The 15,665-nt window shown below is 44.8% G+C and overlaps 1 protein-coding gene across 7 annotated transcripts in view; it reads right to left on the reverse strand.

Annotated features, from left to right (window-relative positions):
- Positions 1-15,665, reverse strand: part of SH3BGRL2 (SH3 domain binding glutamate rich protein like 2) — a 159,493-nt gene that overhangs the window by 120,003 nt on the left and 23,825 nt on the right. The window contains exon 1 of one of the 7 annotated variants that reach the window (XM_070073843.1): positions 11-1,721. The exons of 4 other annotated variants lie outside the window; for them this stretch is intronic. In XM_070073843.1, the coding sequence (XP_069929944.1) occupies positions 11-103 (93 nt within the window). In that variant the 5' untranslated portion in view covers positions 104-1,721. Of the gene's footprint in view, positions 1-10; positions 1,733-15,665 lie in introns of those variants that run through there. 2 more of the 7 variants (XM_051854525.2, XM_070073844.1) reach the window with 2 other exon arrangements.

Here is a 15,665-nt window from a genome sequence, read left to right on the forward strand (position 1 = left end):
CCTCCCGCACCTGCACAGGAAGTTGACATTTCCAGTCACGGATGCTCCCTCCGGCCCAAAACCACGCGGAAACCACGCCTGGGCCCGTCGGCGACGGCGACATTTCACTGATTCACGAGCGCAGCACATTTGTATTCGCCGCAGCAGCCTCCTGCCGATATTCCACGGCTCTAACCACGATCATGAAAGCATCCTTTCATCAATTCGCAAGAGGAAAATGTTCTCTAAGGTGAGAGTAAACCACCAGCTCCATCTGCCTTTGAACTCTTGTTCCTTAACCCTTTTTATTCCTCTGCTCTTCTCGTTTCCTTCTTCAGTCACTAGGGGTCAGGGGTGCGCTAGAGGAGCTGCCGACGCCTGTGCAGGTCTTCAAAATGTTCCCACCTCCTTAATTTAAGGGCAATGCCTCAACTAATTTAGGTGGGATAATGTTCAGCGTCTTCAACGGCATGTAAAACATAAGAAACGAAGCTTGCCCTTTCTATGTGATTTTCAGAACTCTACATACATAACAAAACTGAAGTGGTGAAGTGGTTTATAATGTCCTGGGAGAAGACCTAGCAGCCATTAGACCCTCCCTCACCCCCGTCAAGGGAAATAAAATGCTTGAAGAACAAACTCTCACGTACTGATGGCCCCCACAATCCCCGCCCCACAACGTCTCTGTCCCTGAACTTGGAAATCGGCCACCTGCTTATTGTAAGCAAAGTGATTCTGATCACAACAGGGCTGAAGTCTATGGGCGTGACTGGTGTAGACAAAAATAGAATGCTGGCAAAATATGCCAGGTTCCATGATATTTTAAGATGAGAGAATGTATAGTTATAAATCCAAATTGATAACGGGGTTATCTCAATTTCTTGAAGTAAGCCATTTCTAATTTCTGAAAAAGCTTTCCCCTGTCTCTAATACACAGTTTCACAGACATGGCTATGATGTGGGGTAAGTCAGGGAGATAGATTAAGTTCATGGACTGGAGACCACACCTCCCTCCACCCCCAGGTAATCCTATCCACCTACCTGTCAGATGGCCACTTCCCCAGGATGTTCCTCCCCTTACCTCGGACCTGGGATCAGTACTATGTAACCACTCCCCTTTTCTAGGCTCATAAGAAGCCTGGTAAAGGGGAATGGGTTCCCCTTCTCTCTTTTCTGTCTCTCTGTCTCTCTCTCTCTCTCTCCCCTCCCCCGTCGTGGACCCTAGCAAGCAGGGTGTGGAAGTCCCTCTTTACCCTTCCTGGCCAACCTTCCCTATATAAAGCCCTCATGTTCCTGTGTATTCTCGCTCTGTAAATAAACCAACACGCTGCGAGTTGTCTTTGTGCCTGTACTTAGAATTCTTCTCTAAGTAAAAGACAAGAGTCTGGAATAGGAATTTAGGCCCAACCTAGCCCACAACAGATACATTACTTAAAACTGCCCTACAGGGCGAAGGTTCTTGTTCTTGCTTCACAGATGAGGAAACTGAGGTCAAAAGTGATGACCTGGGCTTTCTTTTTCTTTCTCTTCTTAAAATTTTACTTAAGAGGCAGAGAGAAAGAGAGAGAGAATCTCCCACCCACTGGTTCATTCCACAAATGCTCTCAAGGCTGGAACTATGAAGTCAATCCAGATCTGCCATGTGGGTAGCAGGGACCCAACTCCTTGGGCATCACTGTGCTTGCCAGGGTCTGCGTGAGCAGGAAGCTAGAGCAGGAGCTGGAGATGCTAATGGAACCCAGACCCCGATATGGGACACAGGTGTCTCAACCACTGGAGTACACACATACCTGTGTTTACTTGTTTTGAACGAAGTCCTGCAGCTGCTGTGTGTTCCTGTGAAAATAATTATGTCATTTTCCTGTTTAAAATCCAACCCCCTGCCCTGCCACTGCCCTTAAAGAACATAAACACTTCTTAGCACAGCACAATCTCTTCATGACCAAGCTTCTTTGAGTATAAAAACAGGATTTGCATTTGTAAAAGTCTGGAAATCATAAAACAAACAGTGGCCTATAATTCTACTACCCAGGCAACCACGTTGAGAAACAGGCCTAGCCTTTCTGTTCATGTACACCTCTCTATATCCAGTGCATTTCCATGATAATGATCAAAAAATGAAACCAGCACATACTCAAACCTTGTTTCTCAATGTGTTTGCACACACTCACACACACACTTCTCAATCAATCATCTACCTGAACCTCAAAACAGGGCTACTTATAAAACTCACACATTCTCAATGCTGGGATACAGCCAAGACACATACACAACTTCCTTACTTCCCCAACCCCTGCCCTATACCCGTAAATGCGCACACACATGCACACCCACCACACAATTTATTGCGGAACATAATCCCCTTCCTTTCCTTTCACAGGATAACACCTGATAAAAATAACTGCATCCTGCCCTTTTAATTAACAATGCATCATGAGCACCATCCTAATCATTAAACATTTTTCAAAAGCATAAATTTTATTATCGGTCCAAAACCCTCATCATGTAGATGTACAGTTAACTGTCACTGTGCCACTGGACATTTAGCATCCTTTTGACTTTTGCTACCAGATGTAACATTATGTAGAAAATATCTGTAAAGGCCACTCAGGCTGCTTTAGCAAAATACCATAAACCAGGCAGTATGAATAAGAGAAAGGGGCTTCTCCACGGTTCGAAAGGCTGGGATGTCCAAGGTCAAGGCGCTGACAGATGGAGTGAATAGTGAGAGCTTGTTTCCAGGTTCATAGATGGTACCTTCTTGCTCTGTCCTCCCATGACAAAAAAGGCAGCTCTCTGGGGACTCTCACAGGGAACCAGTCCCACTCATAAGAGCTGTGTCCTCACGACCAAATCACTTGCCAACAGCCCACCTCCTACAACCACCACATTGGTCATTAGGTTTCAACATACGAATGGGGGGGGGTGTCACATTAATATCATAGCCACATCTTTATTTATAAATTCTGCATCTCAATATTATTTTAGGTCAAAGCATGATAAATGAAACCCAGGCGTCACAGGGCACACACAATTTACAAGTTCCTAATGGATCCCAAGCTAAACTGTTTTCAACATGTCCATACAAATTTATACTTCCATTAGAAGTATCTGAATGTGTCCAGGTCTCAACACCCCTCCGCCCTCATGATCACTATCTGAAAGCCAAACATAAACGTTAATCATAGATACTAAAATTCAAGTACATAAAAAACATCAATAATGCTCAAGAAAAAAAAGGATGGTTCTTTGTTAATGGTGATGCCTGACATAAGGAATAAAATGTAAGAACGATCTCTATTTTAAAAGAGGGAAGCGAGGAAGTCATGCCCAGACTTGTATTTCAAAGGCATCACTTTAACACCATACAGCTTTTTTTTTTAAAGATTTTTTTTTTAATTTATTTATTTGACAGGTAGAGTTACAGACAGTGAGAGAGAGACAGAAAGGTCTTCCATCCGATGGTTCACCCCGCCAATGAACACTACAGCCGGCACTGCACTGATCTGAAGCCAGGAGCCAGGTGCCTCCCCCTGGTCTCCCATGCAGGTGCAGGGCCCAAGCACTTGGGCCATCCTCCACTGCTTTCCTGGGCCTCGGCAGAGAGCTGGACTAGAAGAGGAGCAACTGGGACAGAACCCGGCGCCCATATGGGATGCTGGCGCCGCAAGCGGGGGATTAACCTAGTGCGCCACGGCACTGGCCCAACACAATACAGCTTTAAAAGAAAAAGGGGAAAGCTCTGTAATACTGATAATACTGTTAGAAAAAAAAATCTCCCAGAACAAAAAAATTGAGAAAAATGGGAATATATTTATATTTGCTTATATTCATATTTTGAAAAACCTCTTTAAGGGGGCCAGCGTTCTGTTGCAGCAGGTTAAGCTACTGCCTAAAGCACAGGTATCCCATATGGGCACCAGTTCCAGTCCTGGCTGCTGCACTTAGGATCCAGCTCCCTGCTAATGGCCTGGGAAGGCAGCAGAGAATGGCCCAAGCGCTTGGGCCCCTGGAACTATGTGGGAGACTCAGAAGAAGCTCCTGACTCCTGGCTTCAGCCTGGGCTATTTCGGCCATTTGGGAATGAACCAGTTGATGGGAGACCTTCCTCTCTTTATCTCTTGTCGCTCCCCCTCTTCATGGAGGAACGACACTGAACCCTGCCTAGGCTTCATATCCGAGTCACGGCACCATTATGTCGCTCCCCCTCTTCCTGGAGGAACGACACAGGACCCTGCGCTGTTCTTTCGTCTGCTCGGCCCTCCCCGGGTTTGCTGCTGGTCCTTCCCGGGTTGGCTACCATCCCTTCCACCTCCGTGGAAGGGCGGTTCCCCCTGCCACATTCCCCACTTCCGCGGGGGAGCGGCACACCGCCGGCCGGCTCTCTCGGGGGCTGCACAGGTGTTTCCCTTAGATGTTCCTGGTGCATGCCGTCTCTCTCCTCCTTTATAGTCCTCCTCCGCCAATCCTAACTCGGCTGCCCACATGCCGAGTACGCTGCTCTCCTCCAATCAGGAGCAGGATCAGCTCCTGGAGGTCATCACTCAAGTTGGCAAGAGGCAGCTGCGTAGAAGCTGTTTCCTCCTCTCCCAGCACCATATTGTGGGAGAGCAGATGCATAGAATAAGTCTTAATTCCAGTAACTTAGTCTAGTCCGAGTTGCTCCCCACAATCTCTCTCTCTCTCTCTCTCTCTAACTTTCAAATAAGTAAAATAAAGCAAAAGAAAAGAAAACATTTTGAAGGTCATGTCAGAAACTAACCAAAGTGACCATCAAGAGGCTGCAGCAGGAGGAACTGGGTGAAGGGACGACAAGGGAGCAAGATTTTACTTCAAAATTTTTGAACATTAAATATGCATTGATATTCAAAAGAACAGAACTGGCTAATACTACAGCAAAATTGTTACCGGAGAAGCAAAGGGTCCTTGTCTTCACGCAAGAAAGAATTCAGGTGTAAGACAGAGAGTAGTAGAAAGCAAAATAGCGAGGTTTATTAGGGTAGGGACATCTGAAAGAACGGATGGGCATCTCTCCAAACAGAACCTGAGAGAGTGCGCAGTGCACATTTAGGCTGGGGCTTTTAAGGGGATGGGTCTTGCCTTCCCTCCCCCTCTCCTTCTTCTCCCAAACAAAAGGACTTGTTGGATGTAAATACTTAAAAAATCTCTTCAGAATCCCCCTGCCCACCCCTCCGCCCCATGAAGTTATTACACAGGGGAAGCCTGGCTGACATCACCTCGCCTTAGAGGAAGGATGTTTATCAAGCCAGGTAGAAGGGGCAGGACCCCTGGAAGGTCATCAGGATCCAGGCAGGACATTTGAAGTGCAAACACTGGGCTGCACCTGGAAGGTTATCGGGATGATTTTGAGATGCGGATGCTGGACCTAGAATGTCAATTCCTTAGGCCTTTGTCACACACACATACACTCATTTCTGACTTCCTACCTAACAAAATCACCCCAGTAAACAAGACGGGAGAAATTTAACCTAGAGAAGGAAATTTTCAAGGCAATGTTTGTGGCATTAGTACCAGGAAGGAAGATGAGTCACATGAGCACAGGCTGTTATTAAGACCCGCAGGAGAGTGCAGAGGGGAAGGAGGCCTGGCTCAGCAGGCCGGGACCTGTGAGAAGGCATCGCCCCCTGCTGGGCGGGCCCCAGGGAATAGAGAGACTTCCCTTGGGGCAGCAGGAAGCCTTGACAGGGACTTGGTGTGCTGGCCACAATCCCAGTCAGAAAAACAGTAACATACACAATGGTTTCCGTCGACAAAGGGTTTTATTCTCCCCATGTTTCAACTTCTCCAAAACAAAGTACACCTTGCCACTGACATTAAAAAGAAATTGCTGAGGAAATGCAAAAGAAATCAGCTAGAACCGTCTCAGTCTTCACCCATATGGATCTTCCCATGGGTGAAATGCACCTGTAATATACTAAGCTAATCTTCTGTATATTAAGATAATCGAAAATGAATCTTGATGTGAATGAAAGGGGAGAGGGAGTGGGAAAGGGGAGGGTTGTGGGTGGGAGGGACGGTATAGGGGGGAAGCCATTGTAACACATGAATCGTACTTTGGAAATTTATATTCATTAAATAAAAGATAAAAAAAAAAAAAAGAAAAAAAAAGAAATGCACCTGTAAGGGGAATGCTTTTGTATTTAAACACATTTAGAAGCTAGGAGAGACAACTGCTGGTGATTCACCAGGGAACCAGTCTCCCTTTCCTAGTAAGCTAAGTCTGGTTTTGTTTAGGAGAGCAATGTGCTTAGCTATAAAGCTTTGTTTACCCTACAGGGGATCACAGGATACAGTTTAGCCAAGAGCTGTAAGGTGGAGGGCCTCGAGAAGGCTTCACTTAATGAATAAGACACAGTGCAGTGCCCGTGTGCCCTTTCCCTCTCTTCTTCCCTGCGGAAATGCAGACATGGGGCCTGGAGGCACAGAACCCATGTCAGCAATGTGAAAACAAACACCATGCGCTAAAGATGGTCACGCAGAAAGCCAGGAGCCCTGATGACAATTGGCAGCTGCCACCCAGCCTCTCCTGGCACAGCCGCCTGTAAACTTTTCCATTTCAGACAGATAAACTAATAAGGTGAGTCACTCTTCACCCAGGTTTCCATAGCTTGCCCCCAAATTCCCAGCAATTCAGGAAATTCTTAATTGCTGCTTCTGGTGTCTGCAGAAATGGGGTATCATGATGAAGGATTCAAAATAAAAGCTATTACAGCACCGTAGAGCCTGAAAATAATAGCTGTAAGCTATAAATTTAATATAATTGAGTGAATATTTGTTACTGGGTAAACAGATGAATTTTCATTATTTTCTTCATAAAGCTACAACCAAGGCACTGGAGCTAAAACAGGAAGGGAGTCTCAAAAGGATGAAGGCTGCATTTCACTTAATCATTCAGACACATGGTCTTCTCACACACACACACACACCATTCAAAGCAATTAAAAGGAACAGATCCTGTAAATCCCTGGGGATAGACAGGGAAAGGCAAAATATGGCCCTGGGGCCCAATCCAGCTGGACTGACTACTTTTGTATGTCCTACAGCCAAGAATGATCTTTATATTTTTAAATGGGGAGAAAAAAAAATAACGATAATATTTGAGGTTATATAAAAAGTATATTTTTTTCCATTTTTTATCTTTTATTTAATGAATATAAATTTCCAAAGTACAACTCATGGGTTACAATGGCTTCCCCCCCCATACCGTCCCTCCCACCCACAACCCTCCCCTTTCCCACTCCTTCTCCCCTTCCATTCACATCAAGATTCATTTTCGATTATCTTAATATACAGAAGATCAGCTTAGTATACCTTAAGTATGGATTTCAACAGTTTGCTCCCACACAGAAACATAAAGTGAAAAATAATAGATGATTTTTTTTGAATGATGATGAAATCAGATCAGACCTATTGTCATGTTTAATCCCAGTGAGAGTCAAGTTGGGAATTGATAATTTCTTATATAAAAAGTATATTAAATACACATTTCAGTGCCATAAATAAAGCTGCCTGGGAACAAAGCAACACCTATTTGTCACATAACAGCAGAGTTCAGCAGTTGTGACAGACTTATGTGGTCCCCAAAACCCAGAATATTTACCAACTGCCCTTTACAGAAAAGGTTTGTTAACCTGTGGGCGGAGCTCACAGAGCCTCCAAGCTCACTTTCCCCTGACCACCAGCGTTTACATCTTATTATTATTATTATTATTTTGACAGGCAGAGTGGACAGTGAGAGAGACAGAGAGAAAGGTCTTCCTTTTGCCGTTGGTTCACCCTCCAACGGACGCCAAGGCCAGCGTGCTGCGGCCAGCGCACCACGCTGATCCGATGGCAGGAGCCAGGTGCTTTTCCTGGTCTCCCATGGGGTGCAGGGCCCAAGCAGAGAGCTGGCCTGGAAGAGGGGCAACTGGGACACAATCTGGCGCCCCGACCAGGACTAGAACCCGGTGTGCCAGCGCCGCAAGGCGGAGGATTAGCCTAGTGAGCCGCGGTGCCAGCGTTTACATCTTGACCAGTCCTGCCAGGGCTCTCCAGGCCCCTTCAATGCTCCATGTTTCAGCGCAGCATTCTGCGTGTTTTATGTGTTTGCTTGAATACTGCTAGAATATACATTCCCATAAGGAAGAGGATTCTGTGTTTGGCTCACTGCTGCATCACGGGAAGTGTGTGGCACACAGCAGACATCCAACACCGGTCTGTTAATGAGTAGGCAGCATTTTCACAAGCAGAAGAAGGGTGGCAACCAACTCACAGCAGTGTTCATTTTTTGTAAGGCCTCACCTTCAGAGAGCATCTCTAGCCACCTCGCTCAAGGTTTATGGCCTGAATTGAATAGCATTTACTCATCTGTTTCCTTATTTTTGTTCTCACCCCTCTCTCCTTGGGCCAGCTTAGGAACCGGCACACAGGAGACCCTCAATAAATATTAACTGAATTATCACCCCAGGGCTGCACATCAAAGATTTCCAGGCCATGTTGGAGAGAAGCCATGCAAACCAAGTTGATAATTTAGAAACAAATGTAACTGCAGGCTACCCCCAAAGGGAATGTGGACCAAACATCAGAATTTGACAAGCCTAAAACTGAATGAATTTAAAATCCAGTCCATCAAGGGTGCTACATCTAACTACAAAAGGCCAAATATTTCAGAAGAATCTCTAAACCCTAAATGCAAAAACAAAACAAAACAAAGTTTCACTTCTAACTTTGACAATGATCGAAGAAGAAAGTTGCATGCATGCAACTCATGTTTAAATGAATCCTATTGTTCATTTTAAAAACTGCATATGTAAGACATTGTGTGTTTTATTTCGCCCAAATGTTTTCATTAAGTTGATCCATCTGCAAATGAGTGATAACTGAGAATTAAGCAAGTGTGTTGGTATTTCCCTGACTGTGCTAATGTCGACTCCAGTACCCTCAGCCATTTCTCCCACGGAGATCCAGGAGCTCTGAAGCAAGGGCCTCAGCTGTGTTTTGAAGCAGCCCTTTTGCAGTGTGTGGATAAGCCTTTCCACCTTGTCAGCCTGGCCCTGGGGTCTGCTAAGGACCCTACGGCCTGCACTCGGGCTGCGATGACCCACTCCCACAGGCGCCTGGGCAGCAAGCTGTCTGCGCTGAGCTGCCCAGCTTGCTGACGCAGCATGACCACCCAGTGACCCATGGAAATCTTACTGAAGATGCTGGTAGCTTTCACTGGCAACCTCCTGGCCCCAGGAATCCCCCAGGACTGGATCAGAAGACAGACTAAATAAATTACATTGCACTTGACTCAGACCTGCCTCCCTGCTCGTTGGCACTGACCTCTAAGTGAACTTGCATGCTTCCACTGCCTCTACTCTCTCTTTAGGATTAGTTCTTTGCCAGGAGCTGCCAGTTAACTTACGTAGTTAAGCACCCCTGTCAGATTGCTTCCATAGGCCTCCACACATGTCCAGCCATGTCTGAATTCCAAAGTGTTGCACCTCAGCACCGTAGGACTTATTAGTAAACAAAGACACAATCAATTTGAATCAGATAATTTTTTAAGATGAGATTTAATATGAACAATTTTGAGCAAATGGGTTTAACCAAAGAAAATGAAGAACTGATAGAGGTCAGTGAGGAAAATGGAAAAACAGACTCTCCTAGTTTTAATTTGGTCCTGTCAGCTGGGCAACCTTGGAGAAATTAAATTTAGCTTCTCTCTTAGCCTCAGTTTCCAAACCTGTGGACCCAGCTGTATCTTCTTCCAAAGTTTCACTACAGAATTAAATAAGAAAAGAGCTAGGTAGTAATGTGTACTTGCTCGTTTTATTCAAACACATTAGCTTTTCTTTCCTTGCCCTAGCTGTGGCCTCCTGCACACAGTATAAAGTGACATGTGGCTACGTTCAAAGGCTTCATGTATTTGAAGCAATGGTTCTTTATTTTACTGACTTTCACACTTCAAACACACAGCTTTCTTTTTTTGTGACTGGAGGTAGACCTCAGGCTGATTAGGCCTTTTATGAATCTCAAATGAAAAGGCAGAAGAAAAAAAAGAAAGATTTTCTTACAACTTGACCAGATTTATAAAGGAGGAGCTTTACTTGGAATGGAGGGAGGGAGCGCAGACAGAGGGCCGTAAGACAATTCTTCTTTTCAAGTAAAAAGCAAGGAAAAGACAAGAGCCCTCCTTTGTCAAAGACTCCCTCCAAAGATTGAGGAGGGTACATCAAAGCTGTAAGTTCATAGCAGATTCTTTAAACAATATCTCACTCTTGGATTCATCACCACATTGGCTCATTGTCTGCACTGTGTACTCACAATGATATCGTAACTATGGACTCATTTTTAACATCTTTATTTATTTATTTGGAGAGATAAAGAGAGGTCCCATCTAGTGGTTCACTCCCCCAATGTCTACAACAGCCAGGACGAGGCCAAGTTGAAGCTGGGAGCTGGGAGCTGGGTAGGAAACCACTTACTCGAGTCACCATCTACTGCCTCCCTAGGGTGCATATCCGCAGGAAGCTATAATTGGGAACAGAGCAAGGACTCAAACCCCGGCCCCTATAGAGGACATGGGTGTGGTAACCACCAGGCCAAATGCCTCCCTGGGACTCATTTATACTGTCACACAGATAATACATATAGAACAAAGTATCATACATGTGGCTGGTTAATCTTCAGCCTGTGGCACTGGCTTCTCATATGGGTGCCAGTTCTAGTCCTGACTGCTCCTCTTCTGATCCAGCTCTCTGTTGTGGCCTGGGAAAGCAGTAGAAGATGGCACCCACATGAGAGACCCGGAAGAAACTCCTGGCTCCTGGCTTCAGATCAGCTCAGCTCCAGTAGTTGTGGCCATTTGGGAAGTGAACAAGCAGATGGAAGACCTTCCTCTCTCTCTCTCTCCCTCTCCTTCTCCCTCTCCCTCTCCCTCTCACTGTCTGCAACTCTACCTCGCAAATAAATAAATAAAATCTTTAAAAAAAATAAAAAAGTATCATGGCAGGTGCTAGACTAGTTATCCCAAAGCCATTCATTATGTCTCCCATGAAGGCTGTAAAACCATAGCTCTTTTTCCCAACCTCACTTTCAGCTACTCAGCAGCCATGTGACTGACCCAGTGTTGGCCAGCGAGGTGAGGTAGGAGCCCAAGTCTGCTTGGTGGAGCCTCTGGATGAGGCTTTGTTTCCCTGCTGCAGGAAGCAAAGATGCTAAGGCCCTTTGTCCTTGATGTTCCTTCTTGCTTGCAACCCAGGTGTGATGGCCAGAGGTACAGAGGCAGCCTTTCCACCATAAGGTAAAAGGATTGGGAAAAGGCCAAGAGAATCCCACCAAGTGCAGCCTCCAGACAGACCAGGACAAACCAAACACTTCCATGTGCCTAAGTTCACATTAATCAGGTTCTCCATTACTTGCAGGTGAACACATTCCTAACTGAAACACTCAACCACACATTTCATGGAGCATGGGAATGGGGCAAGGGTGTGCAACAAATCCCAACAAGCAATCTGCTGTCAAGTTCTAATGCTATTTTACTACACATGAAGTAAGTTCTGTGTCTCCAGTTTCTATTTCAATTTATCTTACTCAAAAGCAAACAGCACGTTACCCAGCCAAAGATAATAATTAATGAGGCCATCTTGTAGCGACTGAACGAAGCTTGAAGTTTTATTTTGGAGAACCAGAGCATCAGAAAGCTAGATTTTAAATACAGGAAAAATTTTGAAGGAACCATTAATGTATCTCATAAATTAACACAGTTGTAATGACAGAAAAGGCTGTTTATTTTTGTTCTTATTTGACAGGTAGAGTTATAGATAGAGAGAGAGACACAGAGAGAAAGGTCTTCTTTCCGCTGGTTCACTCCCCAAATGGCCGCTACAGCCAGCGCTGCGCCGATCCGAAGCCAGGAGCCAGGTGCTTCCTCCTGGTCTCCCATGCGGGTGCAGGGCCCAAGCACTTGGGCCATCCTCCACTGCCTTCCCGGGCCACAGCAGAGAGCTGGACTGGAAGAGGAGCAACCTAGACTAGAACCCAGTGCCCATATGGGATGCTGGCACCGCAGGTGGAGGATTAACCAAGTGAGCCACGGTGCCTGCCCAAGGCTGTGGTTTTTCATCTATGTATCATTAGCTCAATCTCTGGGACTTACTGAGCATACAAATGTTTTGATGAAACAAACATTACTGAGATTAAATTAAAAAAGAGTTACAGAGGGAGAGAAAGACAGAGAGAAAGAAGTCTTCTATCGACTGGTCCACTCCCCAAATGGCTTTAATGGTCAGAGCCAAGCAGATCTGAAGCCAGGAACTTCTTCCGGTCTCCTCCGTGTGTGCCAAGGACCAAGGACTTGGGCCAACCTCCACTGCTTTTCCAGGCACGTTAGCAGGGAGCGGGATCAGAAGTTGGAGCAGCCAGGACTTGAACCGGTGCCCATATGGGATGATGGTGCTGTAAGCCAGGGCTTTACCTCTCTGCGCCACAGCACCTGCCCCTAAATAAAATACTTTTAACATTTTCTTCTTTTTAGTCAATTTTTTGGGACCTATTTCCTTGCCTGACTTGCACTGGTTTCTTTTTTCCATGTTTATATTGTTATATTACTCTTTCCATTTTAAATATTTTTGTTTTAAAAAAAACTAATTTCATTACCCAGAAGTATTTCTTTTTCATATTACTTTGCAGGGATTCAACATTTAGAAACACATTTTAGATAGTTAACATAATAAATACATGTTTTGAGAAAGGGTGTTTTTAGCTGCATTACAAATATTTTGTTTGCATACTCTTCATAGTTATCTTATTCATGCATAAATTCTATTGAATACTTATGCTGACATATTTAAACACCATTCTAACACTGGAAATTTAGGTGTTGTCTTAGTCCATTTTCTGCCACTATTAGAGAATATCACAGACTGAGGAAACTATAAACAACTAAAGTAGATCTAGCGGGGCTGGTGCTGTGGCATAGCAGGAAAACCTGCCTCCTGTAATGCCAGCATCCCATTTGGGTGCTGTTTTGAGTCCTGGCTACTCCATTTCCGATCTGGCTCACTGCCAAGGCCTGGGAAGGCAGTGGAAGATGGCCCAAGTCCTTGGGTTCCTGTACCCACATGGGAAACCCAGAAGCAGCTCCTGGCTCCTGATAGACACAGCTCCAGCCATTGCAGCCATCTGGGTAGTGAACCAGCGGATGGAAGACACACTCTCCCTCTCTCTCTCTCTCTCTCCCTTTGCCTCTGTAACTCTGCCTTTCAAATAAATAAATAAATCTTTTTTTTTTTTTTTAAAGAAGCAGATCTAGCTCATAGTTCTGGATTCAGAACAGCTTAGTCAGTTAATATTTGCTTCTAATTCTTTGCATCATTTTTAAATGGCTGCGTAGGACAGTACTAAAATGAACTGTAATTGAAAAAGTAAATAAGTCTACAGAATTTGCTACCTCAAATTTAGTAACTTTGTTTTTCAAAAGTATGCTTAAATTTTTAATTCCATGTAGTTACTTGTTCATTTTAAAGGACTAAAATCAGTGTCTTCCAAGGCCCTCTCCTCAATTCCTCCACCACCAGTTACAACAGCCCTGTACTCTCAATTTCTTAATACGATGACATCATCTCCCTTTCTTTCACCTTCATTCTTTCCTTTAGCTGCTAAGTCCTAGAACTTCTACTCCTCATATCTTGTCTATCTCCCCACAATACCTTCAGGAATTTCTTCACTGTCCTATCCACTCCTATCCAAACGCAGACAAAAGCGTTCTTCTCAAGTACAAACTACTGCAATCCCAGAATTCCGCCATTCCTCCGAGGCTCTTAAGAAAAGTACAATCTCACAGTCTACTGGCCCTAGATTCCCAGGCCTTTCACCAGCCTGCCGCTTCCCACCTTCAAATTCCTGGAATCTTGAGGTTCACTCCTTTCAGAATTGTCTGTAACCTTAGAGCTCTTCTCTCATGCCATCAACCACTTTCTCTCTTCTCTAAATTGTACAAACTCATTTTGCTTGGGAAGACTTCTAAACACACACACACACACACACACACACACACCCCTAAGTCAGAAGACTTTGGTGATACCTTTATTTTCCACCATCTCTGACATTTATATTCTTTGTATAGTCACTACAGGTTGAGTGTGTGTCCACACATCAGTATCCGTGCTCTTGGTATGTTGGGTGTAGTGTGTCTTCCAAAGAGTATTTCCCACATACTGTATGCTCAAATGTCACTCAATACCTTGTCTCCAGAGCTGAGAGAAGAGATCCAGAGGGAGGAATGTGGGACTAAGATTTACCTACATTATCAGAAAATCAAGAAGTGTAAAAGATCTTGGCAGTGGCTCCAACACCCACTAACCTGCGCAACCTAGACCTAGACACCTGGATATGACCCTTGAGACTCTCTGATGACACAATCAACAAAAAGTCAAGGCTTTTTGTCCTCTCTGATTTTTTCTTGAATCCATTAATTTTCACTGCCACTATCCTACACCACACCATCATCTCTCCTCTAAAACTTCTCGCTAAGTTCTTCTAGCTAGACTCCCCCCAAACATTTTTTTGCACAAAAGCTAAATATTTTTTCACACCTCTGCCTACACATCTTTCAGTAACTTCCCATTATCCTTACAAAGAAGGCAAACATCTGTATCCAGGTCCCAAGGGCCAGCAGAGATGAAAGCATCACCTCCTCCACAGCTTCAGTGCTGCCTCATACTCCCTCTGCAGCAACGGCTCGCGACCCTCAGGTGAATCTGCTTAAAGCACGAACTAGGGAAGGGAAAGCTCCCAGAATTTGATTCAGTAAAACTGGAGTGGGACACAAGAATCTGCATTTGTATCTTTAAACTATGGAACATTCTTTGGCCATAAAAATGAAGTACTGGGACCGGCACTGTGGTGTAGTAGGTAAAGCTGCTGCCTGAAATGCCGGCATCCCGTATGGACGCCGGTTCAAGTCCTAGCTGCTCCACTTCCGATCCAGCTCTCTGCTATGACCTGGGAAAGCAGTAGAAGATGGCCCAAGTTCTTGGGCCCCTGCACCCACGTGGGAAGACCCAGAGGAAGCTCCTGGCTCCTGGCTTCAAATCAGCACAGCTCCGGCTGTTGCGGCCAATTGGGGAGTGAACCAGCAGATGAAAGACCTCTCTCTCTCTGCCTCTCCTTCTCTCTCTGTGTAACTCTGACTTTCAAATAAATAAATAAGTCTCTAAAAAAAAAAAAAAAAAATGAAGTACTGACACACATTACGACATGGGTAAACCTTAAACATATGCTAAATGAAAGAAGCCACGTCCAGAATACGTGACTCTACAGACAGAAGGAAGACTGGAGATTGCCCAGGGCTGGAGTGAGCAAAGTGGGCACAGGGAACTGATGGCTAACGAGTATGAGACCTCCATGAGTAATGCAAATGTTCTGAATTGGTGATGACTGACAACTCTGTAAACATCCTGAAAGTCACTGAACTGCACATTTCAGGGGGTGAATTGTATGTCAATTATATATCAATTAAGTTGCTTTTAAAAAGCCTAGAATTTGCACCCTAACAAGTTCCCAGGGGGGAATTCATGGGTCAAGTTTAAAGGGTCACTGCTTTAAAAACTGACACACACAGGTCCCTTCATTGGCTGAACTGTATCATTCTTACGGCATTAGAATTCCACATAAGGTGGTCAACATTCCATTAAGCT

This window comes from Oryctolagus cuniculus, chromosome 5 (assembly GCF_964237555.1).
Source record: "Oryctolagus cuniculus chromosome 5, mOryCun1.1, whole genome shotgun sequence".
In the NCBI taxonomy this organism is placed as follows: domain Eukaryota; kingdom Metazoa; phylum Chordata; class Mammalia; order Lagomorpha; family Leporidae; genus Oryctolagus; species Oryctolagus cuniculus.